This window comes from Anabrus simplex, chromosome X (genome assembly GCF_040414725.1).
Source record: "Anabrus simplex isolate iqAnaSimp1 chromosome X, ASM4041472v1, whole genome shotgun sequence".
Lineage (NCBI taxonomy): Eukaryota > Metazoa > Arthropoda > Insecta > Orthoptera > Tettigoniidae > Anabrus > Anabrus simplex.
Window position 1 is genome coordinate 217,019,635 of NC_090279.1, and position 25,888 is coordinate 217,045,522.

General features: G+C 37.7%; 2 protein-coding genes across 2 annotated transcripts in view; both read left to right on the plus strand.

Moving 5' to 3' along the window:
• LOC136886471 (large ribosomal subunit protein mL63) lies at positions 1-10,054 on the plus strand. The gene is made up of 3 exons (XM_067159264.2): positions 1-155; positions 5,149-5,260; positions 9,617-10,054. Exons 1-3 carry the CDS (start codon positions 97-99, stop codon positions 9,758-9,760), a joined length of 315 nt encoding a protein of 104 aa, XP_067015365.1. The 5' UTR covers positions 1-96; the 3' UTR covers positions 9,761-10,054.
• A 14,535-nt stretch (positions 10,055-24,589) lies between these two features.
• Positions 24,590-25,888, plus strand: part of LOC136885895 (XIAP-associated factor 1) — a 48,416-nt gene continuing 47,117 nt past the window's right edge. The window contains exons 1-2 of the mRNA XM_067158585.2: positions 24,590-24,789; positions 24,922-25,114. Of these exons, the coding sequence (XP_067014686.1) occupies positions 24,755-24,789; positions 24,922-25,114 (228 nt within the window). The 5' untranslated portion in view covers positions 24,590-24,754. The remainder of the gene's footprint in view (positions 24,790-24,921; positions 25,115-25,888) is intronic.

Here is a 25,888-nt window from a genome sequence, read left to right on the forward strand (position 1 = left end):
CGTTTGTTTCCTCTTTGGCATTCTCTTTGCTCTTTGGTTTGTTTATCACCTGTGATCAATACCTCCTCCTGCAAGTTATTATTGTAGATTAAAAAGATGAGACTTACAGCTTTATTATTGAGGAAGAAAATGCCAAACGGTCACATTTGGCGAGGGTAATGTACATCTTAGACAGTATAACAACTTAATACGTGATGTATTCAAGGTTATGTTTGTTTACTTGTGGGTGAATCCAATAACGAAAGAAAGATATATTAATATAATATGGTATGGTTAGAAACTGAAAGAAAATTATAATGTTCTCTTGAAGTTGTCTTCGAATAGAAGTATGTTGAAGACAGTTCATTCCTAGTCCGAATTATGCACTTGTTCCTATTTGTGCACATTGGCTGGAGCAATATATGTTATATTTTGTTTCGTTTTAAGGTTTTTTGGAGACAAAGATGGGAAAGGGTTAGGATTGGGGAAAGAATGGCCGTGACCTTAATTAAGGTACATTTGGCTTGGAAACCACGGAAAATATCCTCAGAGTTGCCGACGGTGGGGTTCGAACCCACCATCTCCCGAAAGCAAACTCACAGCTACGTGACGCGAACCGCGCAGCCTACTCGCTCGGTTGAGCAGTGAACTTTTAGGAGTGTGAGGTCCACATGGTTAAGATATCCTCTTTATTTTTTTGCTAGTTGCTTTACATTGCACAGACACAGATAGCTCTTATGGCGACGATGGGACAGGAAAGGCCTAGGGAAGGGAAGGAAGCGGCTGTGGTCTTAATTAAGGTACAGCCCCAGCATTTGCCTGGTGTGAAAATGGGAAACCACGGAAAACCATCTTCACGGCTGCCGACAGTGGGGTTCGAACGTATACGAGCTCACAGGTACGCGCTCCAAACCGCACTGCCAACTCGCGCGGTGTTAAGATATCTTTATAAGAGATTGTTATACATGGAGAATTGCATAAAACTATCACCGCAAATATCTGCAAATCGAGATGTGCGATTAATGGGTTATCCAGCTCTTTATTGACCGTATGAGCAGATGCCATACTCCGAAGGAGAAGACCAGAGTGATTGCCCTACTGAAACCAAATTAGAATCCGATGATGCAGTCCCTAGCATGTTACACATTACTTTGTGAGATGAGATATATGAATGTTGCCTTAAAATGTTTGTAGAGGAGAGTTGAGTTCATAGCTGATGTTGGAATCAAACTATTCCACCCGAGAAGAAACTTACTTTTATGACCAAATAGCAGAGAAATCTTGCACCATTACGCCTCACTTGCTTCAAGAAGCTTTCTGCTAAACACCCTCAGCATGTTAGAGCAATGTCTTATTTGTCACTAGCCAGGATGTGCGCAAACGAATAAGTGTCAGCTCCCTCCCACAATAAACGGTCATTTCCTATCGGCACTCTCATCAACTAACAGCAAAGGATCATCACCCTGCATGGAGCCTCCATCTCTGCTCTCTGGGACCCCTGTCCTAGGGCTTTACTGAAACCAGGAAAAGATGGGAACAATCCAAATGATTTCAGATCTCTAACACTTCTGTGACACCTCTACAGACTGCTGGGAAGACTGATTCTGAATTGCATCCTACTTGTTATTGACTCATTAATTATACCACAGCAGGCTGGGTTTCATCCTGGGAAGGGCTGCGCTGGGCAATTGGCTGAATCTAACACAGTTTACACAGGATGGATTCAAAACTCGCAAGTTTGCAGGTGTGGCATTTATGGATCAGTCAGCAGCATACGATATTGTCAACCATAATTTTTTTTTTTTCCCCTATTTTCTAGGCAACGTCCACAGTCTGAGAAAGGACAGTGGGGTAACTTAGCTCACTGCCACTCTTCTGCAGACTTGTAGGTTTTTCATTAACTTCCAAGGGCAGCGTAGTTGATGAAGGGTGCACAGAAATGGTCTGCCCCAAGGAATTATTTTGGTTCCAATCCTTTTAAAGATCTATACAAATTTCCAGCCAGTATTTCAAAGTAGCAAAAGTTTCTTATATGTTGATGACCTTGCATTGGCCACACACAGCACAGAGTTTGAAATGGTGGAAAGAAATATGTTTACTTCCGTTGAACACCTGTCGAGCTATTACAGTACAGACCAACTAAGACGTTATTGTGCAAAGACGCAGGTGTGTGCCTTTCACCTGAGAAATAAGGAAGCACATCATAAGCTGAAAATAGTATGGTTGGGTTCTAAATACAGACCTGTGACATTCTGGGAGTAATGCTTGACAGAATCCTCACATTTAAGAAGCACTGCATGAATTGCAAAATTAACCTATGAAATAACATGTTGTGTAAGTTGGCTGGATCACTGAGGGGAATCCAAGCACAAATTATCTGCACATCTTGCATTCGGGAGATGGTGGGTTAAAATCCTATCGGCAGCCCTGAAGATGGTTTTCCATGGTTTTGCTTTTTCATGCCATGCAAATGTTGGGGCTGTACCTTAATTAAGGCCATGGCTGCTTCCTTCCTAATACTAGCCCTTTGCCCCATCCTTCAGTCACCAAAAACCTTTGATGTGTTAGTACAATGTTCAACAAGCAAGAATGAAAAACCTTTCATTTGTCATGGTTCTTCCAGTTCTTCCCGTACCTCTTTGTGTCTCGTGAAGGGCGTGGATACTGTCAGGGTCGAAAGAGCCACAGAAACTGAAATCATGTTATGTACATTGCGTCGAGGAGTACTATTTCTTCTTGCCATTAATGTGGTACTATTACCTATTGTAACAACAAGACCAGAGGAAATGTTTTTCAACCTAACGAAGTCAGTCTAAGGCAGTGCTTTTCAACCGGTGATATGCAGTGAGGTGACTGGGTAAAATTTTAACACAAATATAATAATAAAAAGGGTCCCTTTTAGAATGAATAACTGTTGCTTGGCCTCTAATATCTCTTGCAAAATTTTCAATAGCCTACCTCCTATCGACAGGTGTGAAACTATGAGTCTTTTGCTTTGCTCCCTGTCTGGACCTCCTTGGAACAATAATACAGAGAAAGGTCTTTTGCAAATATCCTTTTTCTGATTTTTGGATTAAAGATCAATATGACTACCCCGAGCTTGTTTGTGTGTGATGATGGTGGTGCTTATTGTTTTAAGAGCAAGTACAACTGGGCATCCATTCCTTAATAACTCTGATCAGCAGAGTAAAATATAGAAGAGGTCCAACACTCAAAGAGTGAAAGTGTTGGCAAATAAAAAGGGAAGGGCCATGAAAATGAAAGATTGCCGTGGCGCCAGAAACCTAACACCATCGGAGTCGAAAAGAATCAGGGTTGACCAAGGGAGATTGAATACGAAGGACGAAAGTGAGGAGGCTGACACAGATAAATGGAAGCAATGTCAGACTCAGCTACGGGAACCGTGGTTGCCAGTCATGGTCCATAGTTTTGAGTCCGAAAGGGCCCCCTTTAGTCGCCTCTTACGAGAGGCAGGGGATATCTTGGCTATTATTCTAAGGCCCACACCCACAGAGGGCTATCAATTTCTTGGTACCCTTTTTTGACAACACATTTAGGTGAATGAGGATTTTCAATACTTGTGTTCATCAAAGACAAGACTGCATGTAGAAGCTGACCTGAGCAAAATTCAGCCTGATATAAATAAACCGGTTTCAGTTATGCTAGCACAAGTATTACAGGTTATGAATTTCATTCCGTATTAACAGCTACTTTGCTAGTTGGAAACTCATCCAGTGGGAGCAAGACTTCCAGACAAACAAGCTCAGGCAACAGGAAAACAAACTATATGAAAATTCAATAAGACTAACGAGTTGACGGTTTCACTCTTTTGAGTCAAATAACAACAGCATTGATATTCTATTATGGATGGCACATGTAGCCCACCGAATCAGCGTGCCAGTAGTCGCAAAATATTGACATATTGAAATTGAACAATCTATTAGACATTAAGATGTTATTTTAGAACTTTTAGACAAGAGGCCTACTAACCTCACAGTATTATTATGTTTTAACAGCTACATCAACCATGACAACTCCAAAATAAACTGTTTCAGAATTCTAATGCATTTTATAAGTGATATTTTAAGTGTAAAGAATATTAGCAACATGTCTTTGTAATTTATTGATAACCCACTGAAGATGGCTCAAAAATGAGTTTAAACATGTTTGGTTGAAGTAATTCCATCTTAATAGATGCATTGAACAGGAGGATTGTTAATAAAGTTTTTCTTGTTGTATGGCACAAGTATCTCATTGTCAAGTATAAATCATTCATGAATTACCTAGCATTTACCGGTAACAAATAATGCATTGCATTCGAGATTATATTGAATAGTACTTGACGGAAAAAGGTTAGAAAATACCGGTGTAAAGGTTTCAGGGTGGTGCTAAACCTGCTCTCTATTGGCCAACAAACAATTTATGCTTTGTTTTCAAGTCTCAACTTCTCTCTCTTTCCCCACCATCAAGATGGTAGCCCCAGGCTTTTTTTGTTTTTTCCTGGCGAGTTGGCCGTGCGGTTAGGAGCGCACGGCTGTGAGCTTGCATCCGGGAGATAGTGGGTTCGAATCCCACTGTCGGCAGCCGTGAAGATGGTTTTCCCTGGTTTCCCATTTTCACACCAGGCAAATGCTGGGGCTGTACCTTAATTAAGGCTACGGCCGCTTCCAACTCCTAGGTCTTTCCTATCCCATCATCGCCATAAGACCTATTTGTGTCGGTGCGACGTAAAGCCACTAGCAAAAAAAAAAAAAAAAAAAAAAAAAAAAAACCTTCTTGTCACCTCTTTCAAGTGACAGAGGTATCTAAGACCCACAGGAGTCAAAGTGCAACTTAAAGCACATAAGAAAATCAAAACACAGAAGTGTAAAAAGAACCCAGTGGATTTAATTTGTAATGGAAATTGAACAAACAAGTGTATGGATATAAAGGAACTGAGACAAAATAAATCTTAAGGAACCAAAATTGATGAGGGAAGAACTCGGATAGCTCCCCTTTCTGTTGCTCACGCTAACCTGCCATTGTGTTTATTCATTTGTATATTTATATCCTCCTCCTACCTTCCGATCTGTAGTGATTTATAATTCAAAGTAATTGTATGAAACAAGCTAGTTATTTCTTTTATAAGTTCCTTACATTATTTGTAGCAGGTGTAATTTTGGCTTTCAGGAAAGATCGCCTCGTGTGGCCTGTGGATGCATTAGCCGCTGCTAACCTGCGACATGATTACGAGCGAGAAGAAGAGAACATGTTTTACTTACGGCACCCATATTTGACACTGGTTTGTACCAAAGCATAATTCTTTCAAGATTACGTGCTTTTCCTTAAAAGAGCATTTGAAGTTTTTGTTGGACATTTTCTAGCTTTCTTTCCTTCTCTTTTTTTTATTTTATGAATCTGTAACTTTCATTATAATAAACATTTCTTGAAGAAGGTAGCTTTTCTCATACAACAAGCAATAATACTGTTTGTTGAATAAAATAATACCGTATTTACGCGAATAATTCCCACACCCTAATTTTAGGATGCTTGTTTTGAAAAAAAATGAAATTAACTAAAATTCCTTCCAACAAAAGATTAATGTAGGCATAAACAAACATTATATAATTATCACCCCGAGAGGTCGACGTGGTCTTTACTATGCAAATATGAATGTGTAAATTTACGGTTACAGCTGCTTTGCTTGAACATATTTGAGATGATAAAAATACATTGTCATTGCTATAAAATATATTGCCATGAAAATAATTAGATAGTAAGCCTAGGTATTTCATTAATCTGAACTTGCAATAGGCTCGATTCCCTGTAGATCAGAAGATTCGTTGTCTCTTGCATCACTAGAATCCTCTCCTAAATTCCAAATTTGTCACACTCCACATCTAAAACACTTTTCACCTGCGGTCTCTTTTTACTTGGATATTAACACGACCGATGGTGGATAATACTTTTCGTGCCATGTAAACACTTGAAACAGACACACCGGCAAACTCCGACGTTAGTTTTGCAATACAGTAAAACCTTGTTAATTCAAAGTCGTTGGGATGCAAAAGTCAGAATTCGAATTACATGATTTTGAATTAACCCCCAACTCGTACTTCAGGAATGCCAACCCTTCCCGCATCACAAAATATTCTAAGAACTGTTACTGCGTGCAATTAACGTTGATTCAAAGTTTAAACCTTTCAAATGCCATGGAAAGAACTATTCCGAAAGGTGCATTTACAGTATTCAAATAATGCACTTGGATGAATCACTGACAAACATAACCTCATGCGACGAAAGAAAAAAACACAATTGAAAGACGAGGGCAAATTATGCTGGCTCCCCTGTGCAAGTGTTTTATTTTTTGTATTACTGTACTGTTTGCATTTCTAGATGCATTGTACTTGCACGGAAAGTACCTGAAGCCCTTAAAACTTTGTGGCTTATCAAACTTTTCTATGACGAGGGGAGGAATTCTTTCACTTGCAACACAGTACAGTGACCCCATCTCCTTAAAAATAAGTCTGTTTGGGCTGGGCATAAAAATCAATGCAGTTTCATTGGCATTGACAAATTTTTTCGGTGCATACGAATTAATTATAATTATGAGCCACGCTTTTTTGCCAGCTGTTGGCATCGCCAGTGTTTGCAGATTCTGCTCCTCCGCACACCGCCTGTTATGTGGTATTGTGGTTTTTCTTAAAGTGCTGAATACAAAAGAATTATGATTTCGCTGAAACTTAGCAACTATGAAACACACTGTCGACACACCGAAGTGAAAGTGCAGAAAGCTACCCTTGCGTGTTACAGAAAACGCATTCTATCGTGACACAGAGAAATTTTGAATTTAAATTACTCTGTATAATACCATTTGTTTAATGTGAACAGTTTTGAATTAAATGGGGGCAGTTTCCTTCCATCTGCAGTTACACCTAACATCGAAAACTAGGCGAACAGGAGCGTGTTGCCAACCTTGATGCAAATAAAACCCGCACCCCAATTTCGTGTCTCTCAAATTTTTTAAAAAATATGGGGCTGTTATTCGCGTAAATACGGTAATATTGTGGCAGATTAGCAGGGTCTTTAAAACTAAAATGATTACTCAAAGAGGTGGTGTGGTCTGCTATCAACTGATCAGTCTGCAGATCTCTCTGTCTACGTAACTACTACATCTGCTCTGATGAGTTTGTAATGTTCATGCCTCGGTCCTTCAGAAACTGACTGAACAAGTCTTGGGTGTCTTTCTGTCTTTTCTTGTAGACAAATTTCGCCAAGTTGATCTCTCACCAATTCGATTCATTATCTCTTTTTTCGTGATTTGATGCACCCATTTCTCCTTCAGTATTCTTCTCTCACATTTCAAAAGCACCTGTTCTCTTTCTGATTTAGTTATCGTCCATGTTTCTCTTCCATACAGTACGACACTTCAAACGAAAATCTTTCTAATTGTTCGCTGTGGCTGTGCGCACATTAGAGTCTTCCGTCCGCCCTGTACACTATCAGCCTTCATTGACACAATATAATCAATGTTCTCCTTAAAGTTGCTTCTTCTGTTCTAGCCTTAATACTGTAAACTCACTTTAGAAGTTTATTTTCAAAATGGTTCCATTATTATATGGAGTCAAATGTAGAAAATTAATTAATTGCTTGAAGTTATTAAAAAAAAACTTGTAGTCCAGTCGTGATGATGAAACTATCTTCTCCTTCAAATTTTCAGCTATCTGTCTCTTATAACCAGTATCGGCGATTGGGGAGGCAAAGGGGAGCAGTCATACCCCCACTTTGTGGAGAAAATATTCCATTTTTATTCCTTTTTAGCCGGCTGAAACTAGGAATAATAAGAATTATTCAAACAAGCCCTTTTGTCTTATAAGCTAATTATTTCCTTTATTTTTTCTCATTATTAACAAAATTATTAGCAGAAATACACAAAAAATGTTGTTGATCGCAGCTGACCAATCTGTATAGCGCCACAGCAAGTAGTGAACACTTTGCATGTGTTCTGAGGAAGGGTAGCAATGGTATATTTTTTTTGCCAAGGTCATGGACACTGAGTTCACCTGCTTGCCACGCTCATTCGTCAGTCTGGCAGTCTCTTCAGTGTCTGTTAATTTCTTAGTGCGTTGTCAAACACTAAATGATTTTTAATTGTATAATCACGCCATACTTCTATTTAATTGCAATACATGTGTAATATTGTTCCTTTGGGTAAAGTTCTATCGTATAATATTGAATCAAAACCTTAAAAAACTATTATTACCACATTTAAGTTAGTAAAATGTCAACCTTTACCTCTCTGTCGAAATTCGCTCAGAGAGCATTAAAAACTTACCATTTGGTAGCAGTTTTTTTTTTTTTTTTTTTTCCTTTTCAGTTTTGATGTATATACCTTTCTGTCAACTACATTTTTTTGCTCCCTCCCCCACCCCACTTCACTTCTAATTCCCAATCACCACTACTGATTATAACATATAAAAAATGTACTGTCCCTTTTTACATGCTTCAGTAGAGAGCAAATTCTAGCCCAATTTAAAACTGAACTGATCCACCAGTCCTGCTATGTCTTTGAAATTATGATGAGTGTGCCAGGTAGACCTTCTTCTTATTTATAATGTAGCAAGGCAGCATGTGTCATTTCATTTTCTGGTCAGGCAATAACCAGTACTAATGGTCCAAGCCAAACCAGGAGAAACAGCCCCTGACCATCACACCACCTCAAAGGAATTTCACTCTCGCTACAATACACTCAAACAAATATCGTTCACTAAGTCTACACGTGCCCATCTAATTCCACAGCATATACTCTGATTCATCAGTCCATAAAACCTTCCACTGCTCCATAGACCAACGACGGCATTGTTTCCACCCTCTAAGCGACATCGCACACTGGCTTCCATGCAGCAGCTTGATCCTGAAACCTGAGTCCTATCACCTCCCAAAAATCGTTCTGTCACTTACCTCTGTTCCTGACCAGTAACAAAGTCCTCTGCAATACCAATATAAATGGTCCGTTATTGGACATTATCAATTTTCCAGCTAACTCGTTCCTGGTTGCTAGCATTCCGCCCCAGTGTGCTAAGTTGGGCTCATCAGTTGGTAAATGGCACATCCACCAAGACGCATGGCTAGTGCATACCGTAGAGGCTACTGCGTAGGCTACTTGGAGCCACCGGCCAGTGCCAATGCACTACGAGAGAGTTTGTCTCATTATCAAAAATTGATGCCTGCTTGGCCACCAGATGATATAGATGTTGATTGACAAGAATGTCTTAACGATTCGTTCGTACAGTACACTTTAGATTTCTTAGGTCTACCAGAGCAATGATAGGGTTCAGTGCTTCCCTGATATTCCCACTTCAGTAACATTGCTATCAGCGGACCTGGGCTCATGTAACTCCCACGAAATCTCTCTGATGGAATGCCTGGACTTGCGTGCAACTACAATCGTATCCATTTGAAACTCACTCAATACTCTACATTGACTCATTGTGAGAGAAAGCACGTATTATGATGTTGATGCATAGGGGGACATCACACAAAGGGCATTCGGTGGAGTGTGCAGAGGCTTTTAGCTACATAGTGTAGTTCTAAAATCAAGGTAGTACAGAAATGGAGATGTGTCTATCCTCATAATGTCTGCTTTATTTTCTTTTAGGAACAATCTCAAGGTCATGCAAAGGAACTGAAGAAGAAAGAGCAGTGGATGGCGAACGCCAAGCTGAAGAGTGTGAAGTTCCGTGATCACGTCACGCTCAAGGAGAGGCTAGGGCATTTGAGAGTGAGCGAGGCTTGGGAGTGAGATTGCAACTTCCTAGTGGAGTTACTTAAGGATATTACAATGGCCTCATATGGCTGATCAGATAGTGATGACATTTGTGTTACGTTTTGTAAATTGTTCTTCATGCTCTTCCTACTCGTGTGATCTTATTAAAGGGACAGCAATGGCATAAGGAAATGGCTATTCAGGCAACTTTGTGCTCCATGCACTATGAAATGTTGGCCACTATATTGCAAGAAAAGACACATAATGATTTATTTTTTATTTGTGCTTAGTGTAAGGGAATGTTGAAATAATAGATCTTTCTTGACAACATATTCTTTGTTTTTATTGCTCTATTCCATTTTAAGATGTGCTCGATTTACCTAACATTTTTCACATACTAGCGACCGTGCCCAGACTTTCTATGGCCTTCCATTCTTTTGAAATTGATCAAACCTACAATTCTTACGGACCTGAGCATAAGAATTAATTGAAAACCCTTGCCTAAAATGTTTACAGGCTTGGTTACAGCTGCTTATTTAGCCTGCTTGGTGGCCATGATGGTTAAGGCATCAAGTCTGTATGGTCTGACACCGTGGTTAGCCGGTTTGAGTCCCATTGGTCATAAATAATTCACCATCAGAATGTTGGTAGGAGAGACGGTGGTACACAATTTCTAATCACTAGGGTCAATTGCAAACCTCTCCGGAGTGTTCACATGGAGTTGGCGCGTACTTGTTTGTTTGTTTGTTTGTTTGTTTGTTTGTTTGTTTGTTTGTTTGTTTTTTTGTTTGTTTGACTTTAGCAGTGGTAAAGTTAGGGTTCATTGCCCTCTCTTACACTTAACCACATAAATTACAAGTTTATATATATATATAAAAGAGATGACCGGGCGAGTTGGCCGTGCGCGTAGAGGCGCGCGGCTGTGAGCTTGCATCCGGGAGATAGTAGGTTCGAGTCCCACTATCGGCAGCCCAGAAGATGGTTTTCTGTGGTTTCCCATTTTCACACCAGGCAAATGCTGGGGCTGTACCTTAATTAAGGCCACGGCCGCTTCCTTCCAACTCCTAGGCCTTTCCTATCCCATCGTCGTCATAAGACCTATCTGTGTCGGTGCGACGTAAATCCCCTAGCAAAAAAAAAAAATAAATAAATAAATAAATAAATAAAATAAAAGAAAAGAGATGTTCTATCCTATTATAAAATCAAGGATAACTAACCTAAGTAACACATATGGAGAACATACAAAGAAGAATGAAAGCAAAGCTCAACAAATAAAAACACGATAAAAGAAATCCAAAGCATAAAAGAGAGAAAGTTATAATGAAAAGTTACATACCAACTGAAAAACATAAGCAGTGCATAAACAGAACACAGTACATAATAAAGTAACGGAAATATAAGTGTGGCAATAAACAGTGGTCTATGTACATGAGTTAAAAGCTAAATATTATGTACATTTACTCTATAAAAATATAATAACCTAATATTCATTATAAGAACTACAGTGTTCTTCAGCTGTACAGTAAAATGCCACTGTTACTAGTCTACATAACACAATCATATGAGACAGTGTTATTCAACAGGTAATCACTGCATGCAATTTTAAATTTTGTTGTTGAGTTGGAGTACCTGACAGCAGCTGGAAGTGAATTCCAAAGTCGTGACCCAGCTATTACAAAAGAACTATTATACATTGAAGAGTGGTTGAGGGGAATAGCAAGGGAAGTTCGTGGTGATTCGTCCGTTGACATTAAGCCTTGAGCAGACCCGTTAGTGCTATTTGACAGGAGTAGACTATGTGCCGGGTCCACCTTTCATATATCGCATCATTAATTTCATCTCATTATCTCCTCTGCTACGAAGATTCGTCTCCCTTCATACCTCACCTCATAGCGAAATGGGATGAAGGTTGAACATACAATTGGTTACAGCTACATATTCCTGGTACCTACTATGTAGTAACAAATTCTGTCGCTAGATTACACTTGATCGCAGTTTTCATTACATTTTTCACGAATCAAAGATGCGGTGCTGAGAAGTGGAACAATCTAATGTGTCATCTATGACTGTAGTAGTGAATATGGCATTAAATAGGCTAAGATGGTGGTGATTATTGTTTTAAGAGGAAGTACGACTAGGCAACCATCCTCTGTATAGCACTGATCAGAGAGAAAAAATGGAAAGGATCTGAGAATGAAGATATAGGCCAAAGAAAGACAAGACCCACAAAAATGAAAGATTTCCTAGGCCTTGAATGCTCTAATACTGTTGGGGTTGGAAAAGAACAAGATGTGACCAAGGGAGGTCAGATAGGATAGACGGAAGTGATGAGCCTGGCACAAGTGAGTGAAAGAATACCCGGACTCAGCTAAGAGTCCGTGGTCGCCAATCCACACTCCCAAGTTCAGACCCCTTGGGCCCCTTTTAGTTGCCTCTTACAACCAGGAGTGGATACTTGGGTGTTATTCTACCTTCCACACCCACTGGGGGGGGGGTAAGTTTGACAGTCTGGTAAACATAAAGTTTATATAAAAATCAAGTGTATTGAACACTAGTCCGCGATTACCTGATGTGCGCCATCACATTGGCAGAGCTATCGACATTGTCATGCTTCCAGTGCTGCTGCAGGACAAGCAACTTGGCAATAGAGTCTGGGTCACATAGCTTTAGCTTCGAACCCCCACTGTCGGCACCCTTAAAAATTGTTTTCCATGGTTTCCCATTTTCACACCAGGCAAATGCTGGAGCTATACGTTAATTGCATGATTGCTTCCTAACCCTTTCCTATCCCATCGTTGCTATAAAAGTGTGTGTGGCAGTGCGACGTAAAGCTAATTATAAAAAAAAAAAAAAAAAGCAAGTGATGTATTGGAATCGCTCGGAGCTAAAAGGCATTATGTCACTTTTTGCAACTTTTCAGAAGAGGGAAAAAAGTGATAGTTTCAAAATGATGACAATACGCATAAGATACGTGTTATTACCAGTTGCTGTACATATGACAGTTGTATATCATATCATAATTATTTTAAACAGATATTTTATCCTTTCAGTTCCAAACTTCAATTTTCGTAAGGGAAATAAACTAAAAGTAGACCAATTTACTGATTTTAAGGTAAATTTATTTAGTTTCTAGATCCAAAACAATTTTGAAATTGAAATTTCACCTTAGCCAAATAGTAGAGTAATGTTTCTGAAGGGTGGAATTTTTTCAGATCCACATATTGTACCTAACTTCATTACTTCAAAATTTAAGTCTTTCTATGATACTTACCAATAAAAATTAATAATGCTTTACTAAATGAAAGAAGTATTACAAGAACAAACAATAAAACATGGCTGTTTGATATGTAACGCGGCCCTTTTTAAGGTGCATTCACACCAAGATGTTTTCGTTAACTTTGTTAATAAACATTGTTCATGAACATTTCTGTCTGTTAATAAACAAAATAGTGGGTTCATTAACTTTTTGAGCATGTTGATAAACAAAATTTCTTTAACTTTTTTGAATGGAACTTTTCATTAACATTTCGAGTTTTCATTAAATTTCGATTCACACGTGCGCAAAGATGCAATTAGAACAATCAAATTCATAGCGCGGAATACAATACTTCTTTTATTTTTCAAAATTGACTGTCGAATCTCAAGCAACTCGTATACACCATACAAATACATAAGTGAAGTGTAGGAGTATTTCTCTTACATGATGCTTGGTAGGAGTCACCAGTCGCTACGAATCTTCAAGTTATACTTAGCCTAACATTAATGGAGATGACATTCCGATAATTTGTATAATTTCTTGCAATTTCAGGCCCAATTACTGTCAACAAGAACTGAAAGTCTTTTAGGGACATTCTCAGAAACTTTTGAAAGCCTGCTGTATCATGAATTAAAAGCTCTTGACATAGGCCTAAGTGTCCTCTCCAAACTTAATTCTAAACGCTTTTCCAATATTTTTCTTTGCCACACTTTGCTTTTCTCTAATTGCACTCATTAAAATAATGAAAGCTGCAGCTGTAAGTATTTTCTTCTTCCTGACCCTATCCATTGTAACCTCACAAACAGATATTTTGGTGTGGACACATTGTTAAAGAAGTTTGTTAACAAAAGTTTATTAACTTCTTGAGAAATGTTTTCGTTAACATTGTTTATTAACTTTGTTTCATTAACATTGTTATTAACTGGTGTGGACTAACCATTAAAAGTCTCTATTTTTAGCACACTCTGTAGTTAACCATTTTAAAACTCAATGCCTGGGGTTCCATGTATTTAACTGGTTTCTTGTCCTGTATTATTTTTAGTTTGTATTGGCACTTTTCCACTGTAGGCTTTTCTTGTGACATTGCAGGAAAGGCTGTTAATTTAGATTTCCCTAGAAGGAATGTATGTTTTACAGGAGAATCTATGAAAAGCTTCTACTACTCCTGATTTATCACTGAAATATCTGAACTGTTTGAAAGATGCAGGGGAGATCCAGAAAGTCGTGATGAGAAGAACAAGGGAAGCATAGTTCTAGTTTTCGTTACAGTGTAATGTGCGGGTCTCAGAGAAGAAAAGTCATGAGGAGCACGGGAAACACTAGCGCTGTCACACCAAAATAAAGATGAAAAGAAGTATGGCACAGAAAGATAAGTTGTCATTGATATAATCCTTTTCTACACCACATATAGAGTTATTAATAACGATTTCTAGTACAGGGAGAGGCCTGACATAATTCTTTTCTCCGCTGTTCAATGTGTCTCGGTTTTAAATTTCAAATTAAGCAAAAAATCATAAATGGCATATTTTGACATAATGCCTTTTTTGCTCCAACCGATTCATTTATGTTATACAAGGGCAGTGAAGTTACCCTTCCTACTGACAGAGAGTTTGAAAGAAGGTTCCCGTAAAGGAGAAAAGGTATGATATACTAACAATTTGTTGGTTGGTTTGATCCACCTTTTCAATACAAATTACAGTTTGTGTTGCTAAGTTGTAATGTAACAACACTAATTTACCGGGACATGTTTCGCTTTTATTCACAAGCATCATCAGCCTATACAATTGCCTCAAGGTTTGTCATGTTTGGATTGTTGTTACAAATTTCATTACATTGAATGTAAATCTAATTTCAGTGATAACAATATTTAAAACACAAGAATAATATACACATAAAAAATTATGACAATATGATTTGCAATGTTAAAATGGATTAACTCTTAATTCTAAAACACATTGACGTCCAAAACACAGTTTATTACAATTTGACAATTTGGCTAAAAATTGTTTGCAATGTTAAAATAAAATTGATTCAACTATAATTTGGCATTAAAATTTGAGTCATAAATATAAATATTGGATATTAATATATAGGAGCCTTAGTTTCTGAAGTGCGTTGGTTTCTAGAATACAGTAACATTTCAGTATTGAGAATTTTAGTTAAGAATTGTGCTCTCTAAATAATGTTATTTAAAAAGACTGTAATTTTGCATTATGCGTGATTAGTCATGATGATAATCTAGAATTGAAGTCTTGGGTTCGTTGGAAAATGGCTTCTAGGTTTGATGAGGCTTGCTGCTGCAGTTTGGCAATTTGATCAGAGGAAGTATTGACATATTTAATTCTTGTTTTTAGCGACCAGACTCTCCATTGGAAGTTGATTGTTTTGATGTAAGTTATGGTTAAAAGGGGCTTCAATCCAAATTTTGAGTATCTGATTATGTTTCTTTCAATTTATAGAATGGAAGAAGCATCTGGAACAAATGGAAATGAACTTAAGTAATATTGTGTGTGTGTTGTGCTTGTAATGTGATTGTTGATGTTGCATTATCACTTACCCCTTTGTCTGCAGTTACAGAATCTTGTGGACCTTATTGCTTTACTGTGACTATTGTCTGTTGTGGCTCTACTCCTTGTGTTGTTCGTATGAAAGAGCTGTTGTGAAGGGCGGGTAGGGGGTTGAGGGGAAGATATGTTGGGCGGGGTGTTTGCTATTGACGTGCTATGTGGTAGGGAATTCTTATCTGTTGTCGAGGTGGGGGTAGAGGACGATCCTACAGGCGGGGCGTTAAGCTTTGGCGTGTTATGTGGAGGGGGACTTTTTTGCGTTGCCGAAATGGTTTCAGTTGTGAGTATATTTAGATTGAATATTTTAAAGAATTTGCTTTTATCTGATTTGAGATTTCGTAATAATGTTGGCAACTGCTCTATTAACGGACTTTTTATTTCGACCGCATCATTCAAGTTTTTTCCTTTATTAAAGTATTGATCCAAATAAATATATATGTTTTCGAATACTGTCATTAGCTTCCCCTTTTCGATTCTTTTGATTATTGTAAGGTCTTTGTCTATTGAGGTGTAATGATGGCCGGTTTCTTTCATATGATTACTCATTGTGGAGCATTTATTGTGTTTTAAGGCGTTAAAGTGTTCCATGTATCTGGTTAGGAAACTGCGTCCAGTTTGGACAACATATGAAGATTTACACTGTGCGCATGTTAGTCTGTATATTCCGGAGCCTTGAAATTTGTTATTGTAGGCATTTACTGTGTTATGGTTAAAAAATAAGTTTTTGTTAGTGTTATATGTTTTAAAGGCTATTTGAATATCCCGTTTTTTGAGTGGGTTTGCTATTTGGTGAATCTTTGAACTGGTGTAAGTGAAGGTTGCGTATTTGGATTTTTTAGTCTTTTCCGGTGTGAGGTTTGTGGCTATTTTGAGCTTTACTTTGTTGATGATTCGATTTACTATGTCTGCTTTATATCCATTGGCTAGTGCTAGTTCTTTTATAAAATTTATTTCTTTTGTAAAATTCGCAGGTGATAAGGGTATTTTGTAGGCTCTGTAGACCATACTGAAAGAGGTTGCTTGTTTGTGGGATTTGGGGTGGAGTGAGTCATTTCTTATTGTTATTGGCATGTGTGTTGGTTTTCTGTATATCTGATAATCAAATTTGGATTTTAAGCGTGTTACAGTAGCATCTAGATAATTCAATGAGTTGTTTTTTTCGTCTTCTTTGGTAAATTTTACGTATCTATCGATGTTGTTTAAAAATTCAAGGATTTTTTCGCTGTTATTTTTTCGGTTGTCTGTTATTACAAACGTATCGTCAACAAATCTCAGCCAAAGACAGATTCCTTCTATGTTTGGTTTTATTATGCTATGTTCTATGTTATCCATATAAATATCTGCTAATATTCCTAAGCTGGGGTCACCCATGGCTAAACTTAATTGGTGGTAAATTTTATTGTTAAAGGTGAAATAGTTGTTATTTAGTACGAATTTAAGTAGTGTAATAAATTCATCTACTTCTAGCTTACTTAAGTTGCTATATTTGGAAAGGTTTGAGTTAATAATTTCGATTGTTTCTTTAATGGGGATATTTTAATACATATTGGAAATGTCAAACGAGCTCATTCTGTGGTGGGGTTGTAAGTTGAAGTTTTTTAATCTTTCGCAAAATTCAATTGAGTTTTTAATTGAGGAGTTACTCTGGAACTTATAATGCTTTTTGAGGAACTGATGTATAAATTTTGATATTTTATATGTTGGTCTATTTCTGCTGTTTATAATTGGTCGAATGGGTGTATTGTTTTTGTGTACTTTAGGTAGTGCCTTTGCTTTGGGTAATGTTGGGTTCATGTTGATCATTTTTTGTTGTTCTTACTCGTTAAATAAACAAATTGAATTTTTAAGGATTGTTTTAGATTCCTTTGAATTCTAGAGACCGGGTCTTTATTTACTATAGTGTAAGATTCATTAGAAAAGAATTCTTCGTTTTTTTTGATGTAGTCACTTTTATTTACTAGGACTATTGTTTCGCCTTTATCTGCCTTAGTCACGATAATGTCGTTATCTTTTATTTTTGTCTTTAAATCTTTTATTTGTTTTAGGAGGGTCTGGTCGGAATTAGTTTTCATTTCTTTTACTAAACTTGGGAGTTTCTTTTTTACTTCATATTTAATGTCATTTTGTATTTCTGCCGGTAGTTTCCCTATATTTGCTTCAGATTCCGCTATTGTGATAGTTAATTCTTCCATTTTGTACGGGTTAGGCCAATTGAACTTAGTTCCTTTGTTGAGTATATTCATTTCATTTTCAGAAAAATTGGTGTGTGATAAATTAATTGTCGCGGGGTTGTTTATCTTTAAAGGAATTGAATCATTTTTTCCATTAACAGTTAACTTTTTTTGGTCTTCTATTAGGTATTTTAGTTTGTTTTCTAGAGTTTTTTGCTTTCTGTCTAAGATGTTGGAGAGTTTTTCAATAGTATGTCATTGAAAGGCGATGTAAAATGGGATATACTTAGGTGTGCTTTGTAGAGCTGTAAGTTTAGTAGCGATTTTTTTCTGTACAGGAACTTTAATTCGTTTTTTAGCCATATTTTGTTTACTCTGTTTTGGGTGTCAAGAGATTTTGAACTTGATATGTTCTTTCTTTGGGTAGACCTTAAGAATTTCGGTATTACACCGCACCTTAAACATTCTTTCAAAAAGGCTCGTAGATATTGCTAAAATGATTCATTATGTTTCTTATTACAAAGACAGATTTTATTGTGGCCAGCTTCTGATAGGGATGAGGACAGTAATTAATATTTCGAATTTTTTTTATGACAGTCTATTGGTACGAAGACTTGTGTCTGTAACTTTAATCTGCATGCAATCTTGTAATATAACCACATGACAAGAAAAGTAATTAATTTTGTATAGGCCATATAGTTTGAATAAATATTCTTTTAGCACCCTTCTACAACTCATTAAAAAGAAAGGAAAGACTGCAAGGACTGCTCCCTTGAATATATAATATAAGGAGAATGTGTAATAAAAAGTAACCCTGTTAGCTTAGTTAGTAATATTCTTTAGATTTATTTTGTAACGGCAAATTCATACATGGGACCCTTAGTTAAAAAATAAACAGCTTTTTTTCAGTTTTCTGATAATTATGCTACATGGAATCATTTGCTCTCAATTATAATGTTGGTGACAGACACAACACATTAAGAGTTCCTGTCCTGTCCTTGGAGTCACTTGCAGAGGACGGCTGTAGAAGACTGAAACATACAAATCAACATAAAATCAATGAGAGATCAGTGCAGGAGGAGGAGTCAAGAAAAGCTTGAAGCTGCAAAAGAACAAGGAAAATCTCCACATTGTTTTGCTCTCTCCTTGTCGTCATCATTTTCATTTCCCCTTGTCCTGCTCCTGCCAGGTCGGAGTGTTGCCTCTCCTCTTCAGTAATTGTATTCCAGTGCAGTCTTCTTATACTGTTCTTGACAGAATCCATCCAACTTGCTCTGGGCCTCCCCTTTGCCCTTTTTCCTTCTATCTTAGACTCCAACACTTGTTTGGGTATCCTTCCATCCTCAGAACATGTCCAAACCATCTTACTTTATTCTTCTCCATCCTATCACTTTTTTTCTACTCCTATCTCTTTTATGACCTCAACATTTCTTACTCTGTCTCTCCTTGTCTTCCCTGCCATACTCCTGAAGAACTTTATCTCACTGGTCTGAATTTTACTCTCATCTCTTGCTGTCCAAGTCTCTGATGCATGTGTTAATATAGGGCTACAGTACATCTTGTACATTATCTCTTTACTTTTTATAAGAACTTCTCTGTTCCACTCCAGGTTCCTTACATCCTGGTAGAACGTATTTCCCTCTTGTGCACTTCTGCTGATCTCCTTATCCAACCTTGCATTATTTCACTTCCCAAATATTTGAGTATTCAACAACCTCAAGGTTTTGTCCCCTGATACTAATGATTCCTTTTCCTTCTCTTTCTCCTCGTGTAATCACCACTATTTTTCTATTTTCCACGCTGATTTTCATACCATATTTCTCAATATTGTCATTTAATATCTCTGGTTTGATTTGCACTTCTGTATTGTTGACTCCCCAGATCGCTATATCATCTACAAATAATATTTTCATAACCCCTCCATATCTTGCCTTTGTTTTCTTTTGAATTTCATCCATAACCATTAAGGTGCGTCCACACCAAGATGTTTTCGTTAACTTTGTTAATAAACATTGTTAATGAACAATGTTCATGAACATTTATGTCTGTTAATAAACAAAATAGCGTGTTCATTAACTTTTCGAGCATGTTGATAAACCAACTTTTGTGAATGAAACTTTTCATTAACATTTCGTGTTTTCGTTAACATTTCAGTTCGCACATGCGCAAAGACGCAATTAGAACACGCAAATTCATAGCGCGGAATACAATACTTTATTTTTATTTTTTGAAATCGACTGTCGAATCACAAGCAACTCGTATACACCATACAAACACATAAGTGAAGTGTAGGAGTATTTCTCTTACACTCCTACATGATCCTTGGTAGGAGTCACCAGTCGCTAGGAATCTTCAAGTTATACTTAGCCCAACATTAATGCAGATTACATTCCGATAAATTTGTATCATTTCTTGCAATTTCAGACCCAATTACTGTCAAGAAGAACTGAAAGTCTTGCGGGGACATTCTCAGAAAATTTTGAAAGCCTGCTGCATCATGAATTGAAAGTTCTGGCATAGGCCTAAGTGTCCTCTCCAAACTTAATTCTAAACGCTTTTACAATATTTTTCTTTGTCACACTTTGCGTCTGCGTTTTTCTCTAATTGCAGTCATTAAAATAATGAAAGCTGCAGCTGTATTTTCTTCTTCCTGACCGTATCCATTGTAACCTCACAAACAGATGTTTTGGTGTGGACACAATGTTAAAGAAGTTTGTTAACATCTTGAGAAATATTTTCGTTAACATTGTTTATTAACTTTGGTGTGGACTAACCATTATAAACATAAGTAGAGACAATGCCCTTCCCTGTCTTAGTCCAGTTTGGTTTCTAAACCAATCTGTTCTCCCCACTGGAGTCTAGATACAACTGGAACAATTCTTATACATTGCTTTCACTAATTCCCTTGATTGCCTTCCACATTCTTTTCTTTCCAGCATTTCCCACACCTTTTCTCTAATAACACTGTTGTATGCCTTCTCTAGATCAAGGAATACAATCACCAGATTTTTTTTTCATACAGTATTCCCACTGTTTTTTCATCAGTAATCTCATGGTTAATATAGGGTCTATCATTGACCTGCCCTGTTGAAATCCATACTGCTCTTCTAAATTTATTTCCACTTTCCTCTCATCCTCATTTCTCTTATTCTCTCCAATATTTTGGCTGCTTTTGACAACAGTGTAATTCCTCGATAATTGTCACACACCTTCCTCACACCTTTCTTAAAAACTGGTATTATTACACCTTTACACCGATCATCAGGTACTTTTCTCTCCATATACACCTTCATCACAACATTGCTGTATGGTTTGTGAAACTTGGACTCTTTACCGATGTGACTTGAAAAAGCTTGATCGCTTCCACCAACAAATACTACGATCCATCCTTAATATCAAAAAGGAAGACCATGTTACCAACATTGCTGTTCTTGAGAAAGCACATGCCATCAGCTTAGATGGATTGACCATGTCCATTGAATGAATGATACCAGATTTCCACGCCAAATCTTGTATGATGAACTTCTTTCCGGCACCAGACCTCGTAGAGCCCCCATGAAGCGCTACAAGGTTCAGCTTCAGCACACTGTGAAGATGGCAGGTCTCAATCTGCAAATCTGGGGCACACTTGCTCAAGACCATACAATTTGGCGATTGGCCATCCCTGCTGCTGTCAAATCTGAAGGGGAACGACACAGATGCGAAGAGGCCAGAAGAGAAGCACTAAAACTCTGCGCAGCACAACCACGAACTCCTCCAACAATTCTGTGTGGATGCTTATTCCATGCTAGAATTGGTCTGTTCAACCATCGAAAGTACCGTACATCCACAGACAGAAGTGAATTTATTGGAAGAAGTTACTTACAAGTTAAAACCAATGACACCTTAGCAGCCTATATAACCAATAGGTTCTACTGCCTTTATCATTTCCACGCATACTTCTTCCGTCCCTGCTGCTTTTCCTGTTTTCATTTGTTTAACAGCCAGTTCCACCTCTGCCATTGCAGTATCACTCCATTTCTGGATCATCCTAATTTACCATTACCCTCTCTTCTGCATCATTTCTCACATTCAGGAGTTTATCGAAATTATCTTTCCACCTATTCCTTATCTCCTCTGGGTCTGTTATTATATTTCCACTCTTTTCACTCACTTGTTATGTGTAGATTTTTCTTTTCTCTTATTTTTTATCAATCCATTCAACATCCTTTTTCGACCATTTACATCCTTTTTCCAACTCCTGTGTGAATCTCTCCCAACATTTTTTTTCTTTTCCTCATTTACCACATTTTTATTCTTTGAATTTCCTGATACTTAATCTTACTTTCTTATTTCCTATCTCTATTCCATTCTTGCCATGCTTTCTTCTTGTGTTTGGTAACCTCCTTCACCTTTTCATTCCACCAAGGTGTCTCTTCTTCCTTTGTTCTCGCCAAAGTTCTGCTACAAATGTTCTCTGCATAGCTTTCCTTTCTTCTTCTACATTTTCTATTTTTGATACAGGGATGTGCTGTTTTAATTCCTGCTGAAATTTCTTCTGAGTTCTTTTATCTTTTAATTTCCACACCTAATGAGTCCCAAATTTTCTACATACATTTCTTATCTGCCCTCAAGGAGCTTGCTTCTACTTTCTAGCTTCATCTGGATGGCAGGCATCAACACTCATTGAGCAGCCATTTTGACAGGTGTGATCATTGTTTTAAGAAGAAGTAGCCTACAACTAGGCAGTCATCCTCTATTAAGACTAATCAGAAGGAAAAATGGAAGGGAGCCGACACTTCGAAAAATTTGGAAGCATTGCTTGCAATTCACCGTTCTCGTGCATCTCTTTCACTATATCGAGACCACCGGTAAGCTCTCCATTTATGTACAACTGAGGATACATGGGCCAGTTAGCTCCTGTGGATCAGTGGTAGAGTGTCGGCCTCCGGATCCCAAGATAGCGGGTTCAAACCCGGCAGAGGTTGTCGGATTTTTGAAGGGCGGAAAGAAGTCCATTCGACACTCCATGTCGTACAATGTTGGCATGTAAAAGATCTCTGGTGACACATTTGGTGTTTACCCGACAAAATTCATTAAATCTCAGCCATAGACGCCCAAGAGAGTTCGGTTTACTCAGTCTGCCATCTAGTGGGCCTAGAGTAAAACGAAACGTTGAAATTGACGAGGAGCGTCAAATTGAAATGTCTGCACACGGTAGCTGAGGCCATGTGATTATTATTACTTCAAAAAATGAAGGTATCAGCCAAAGGAAAGCAAGGAACATTAAGGGAATGAAAATAAAAGACTCCCTAGGCATCAAATGCTTAATATTGCAAGGGTCGGAAAAGAACATTTGTTGACCAAGGGATGTTGGATAGATAGATGTAAATGAGGAGCCTGGCACAAGTCAGTGGAAGAAATGCCAGGATTCAGCTAAGGCCCCAAGTTCCAAACCCCTGGGGCCTCTTTTAGTCACCTCTTACGACAACCAGGGTCTACCGTGGGTGTAATGCTACTGCCCCCATGTACAGAGGGAAGAGGTCTAACACTTTGAAGAATGAAGATATCTGCAAAAGATAGAGAAGGGCTACAATGGGCTTGGAAAAATACAAAAATAAAAACTCCCATGGCCTTTTAAATTTATAACCGTCGGGGTCAGAGGAATACAAGAGTCGACCAACGAAAGTCGGATAAGAAAGATGAATGTAAGGTGAGTGATATCCTGGCCATGTATTGTATCATAGTTGGCAAACCCCTGGGTAGGGACTTCACGTGTCTTAAGAGTTAAGAGACGCTGCGTCATTTGATTCAATCTGCAACTTCAAGTATAGTATGTTAATGGACTTGCGTGTATTGGTGAACAACACTATGGTATGTCCTGTACTCGGAAAGTGCCAAGTCGGCCTGACAACCAACCTGTTTTGTTGTGGTCTCTGTATTTGAATAAATGTTGCAAAGTTTGGGCTGGGAAGACTTGGGAGAAAAGAGACGAGCTGCTCGATTAAGTGGTATGTTCCGAGCTGTCAGTGGAGAGATGGCGTGGGAGGACATCAGTAGACAAATAAGTTTGAGTGGTGTCTTTAAAAGTAGGAAAGATCACAATATGAAGATAAAGTTGGAATTCAAGAGGACAAATTGGGGCAAATATTCGTTTATAGGAAGGGGAGTTAGGGATTGGAATAACTTACCAAGGGAGATGTTCAATAATTTTCCTATTTCTTTGCGATCATTTAAGAAAAGGCTAGGAAAACAACAGATAGGGACTCTGCCGCCTGGGCGACTGCCCTAAATGCAGATCAGTAGTGATTGATTTAAAAAAAAAAAATATTTGTAATTAATACAGGCTAGCATTGGGAGGTAAGTTAGCAATGGTCTGTATTGAGAGTGAGTGCATCACATTACGGAAGAACAGAGCAATACCGTACCTACGATCGCATATCGATCAATACAATTTGAGTGAGTAAGCGTACCCATAAAATATACCAGTAATGAATGATAAACTAATATTTGTAAGGTATAAGCAGATTAAAACAATGGAACATTTCAAAACGAAAACAGATTTTGTACCAAGATATTTTGGGCAATGGGTAGCTTTAGCTTAATCGTTGATTTGGATTTAAAATCGCGCGCGCTATGTGCAGCTGTTCGTCACAGTGCGTCATTAACCATAACATAGCTGAACAATGGTACCCAATGTATCAATATTTTTGCTCAAAGATGTATGACGATTGCTGTTATTTTATATGAAACCATTGATAATCTGGCGTTCATTGGGCGATTGCACTGTAATTTTATTTCATCATCTTTTCTCATGGTGTGTAAGAAACGACAACTAAATCTCTTTGCATGAAGCCCTTTTGCATGGTAACAACAAAAACGGTCGCGAAGGCAGTGATCGTGGTCGATTGTGGTTCCCCTCCGTTGATGTGATCTGTGATCAATCTGATTTTGTATTCTGAATGATCGGAGAGTGTACATTTTACAAGAATCGTTTTTAAGAATTGAGTACGTTATATTATGCTGTAGAACGTATTGTAGAATTATAGAAAAAAACATGTGTGATAATGAGGTTAAGTTTTGCACAAATTGGTAAGTACATATCTACTAGAGTACTGTGTATATTTTCCTTTACAAGCTCGTTCATATTACGGAGAGCATAAATAAAATTCTTCGCTTGAAAATATTAATTATGTTAATGGTTTGTTTGTATGTCTCTTTTAGCAAACGGGAAGTTCCGATCGGGAATTTTATGATGCACCATGTGCACTGCCAGCGAAAATTAGCCCTGTGCCAAAAATGTGATGAGCCTATACCACATAGCGAGCTACAGACTCACAATTTAAATTACCATGCAGTCGTTTCATGCCCGGACTGTGGTTCGCAAATGGAAAAGCAGCATTTAAATGATCACCAGGTGATAAATCCAATTGTACAAATTACTACTCAATAAATGTTGAATTATGTTACCCAGTTTACATCCCCTGTAGTGATATAATTCAGGGACTCTTGTGAAGTTACTTGCGTTTTTTTCACCAGTCTATGTGAATAGATATCGGTATAATTCAATTCATAAATTAACCTAACCAAAATAATAATAATAATAAAAAGAAACACTTTGTAAGAAAATCATATTAGCGTGTGGTTTAGGTTAATTAGTTATTTATATTGAACAGTGATTCAGTGGTCTTTTCTTAATATGATAATATGTGCAATTCTTGGGATATAGGCCCTATATCAAGTTGTCAGACATCAAATTCCATTTTTTTTTTTACCATTTATAAATCGCTGTCCCTATTTATCATTCCTACCTTTTCTTCTTTAATCTCTTCAGAAGTATCATATTATTATACAGAATTGAGAGAAAGAAGGAGAGCTGCTCGACTAAGTGGTATGTTCTGAGCTGTCAGCGGGGAGATGGCGTGGATTGACATTAGTAGACGAATAAATTTGAGTGGCGTTTATAAAAGTAGGAAAGATCACAATATGAAGATAAAGTTGGAATTCAAGAGGACAAACTGGGGCAAATATTCATTTATAGGAAGGGGGGTTAGGGATTGTAATAACTTACCAAGGGAGATGTTCAATAAATTTCCATTTTCTTTGAAATCATTTAGAAAAAGGCTAGGAAAACAACAGATAGGGAATCTGCCATCTGGGCAACTGCCCTAAATGCAGATCAGTATTGATT

Coding starts and splice junctions, on each gene's coding strand:
- LOC136886471 (XM_067159264.2), top strand. CDS start 97: ATGAGACTTACAGCTTTATTATTGAGGAAGAAAATGCCAAACGGTCAC. Junction 156..5,148: donor AACGGTCACATTTGGCGAGG/GTAATGTACATC, acceptor TTTGGCTTTCAG/GAAAGATCGCCTCGTGTGGC. Junction 5,261..9,616: donor GGCACCCATATTTGACACTG/GTTTGTACCAAA, acceptor ATTTTCTTTTAG/GAACAATCTCAAGGTCATGC.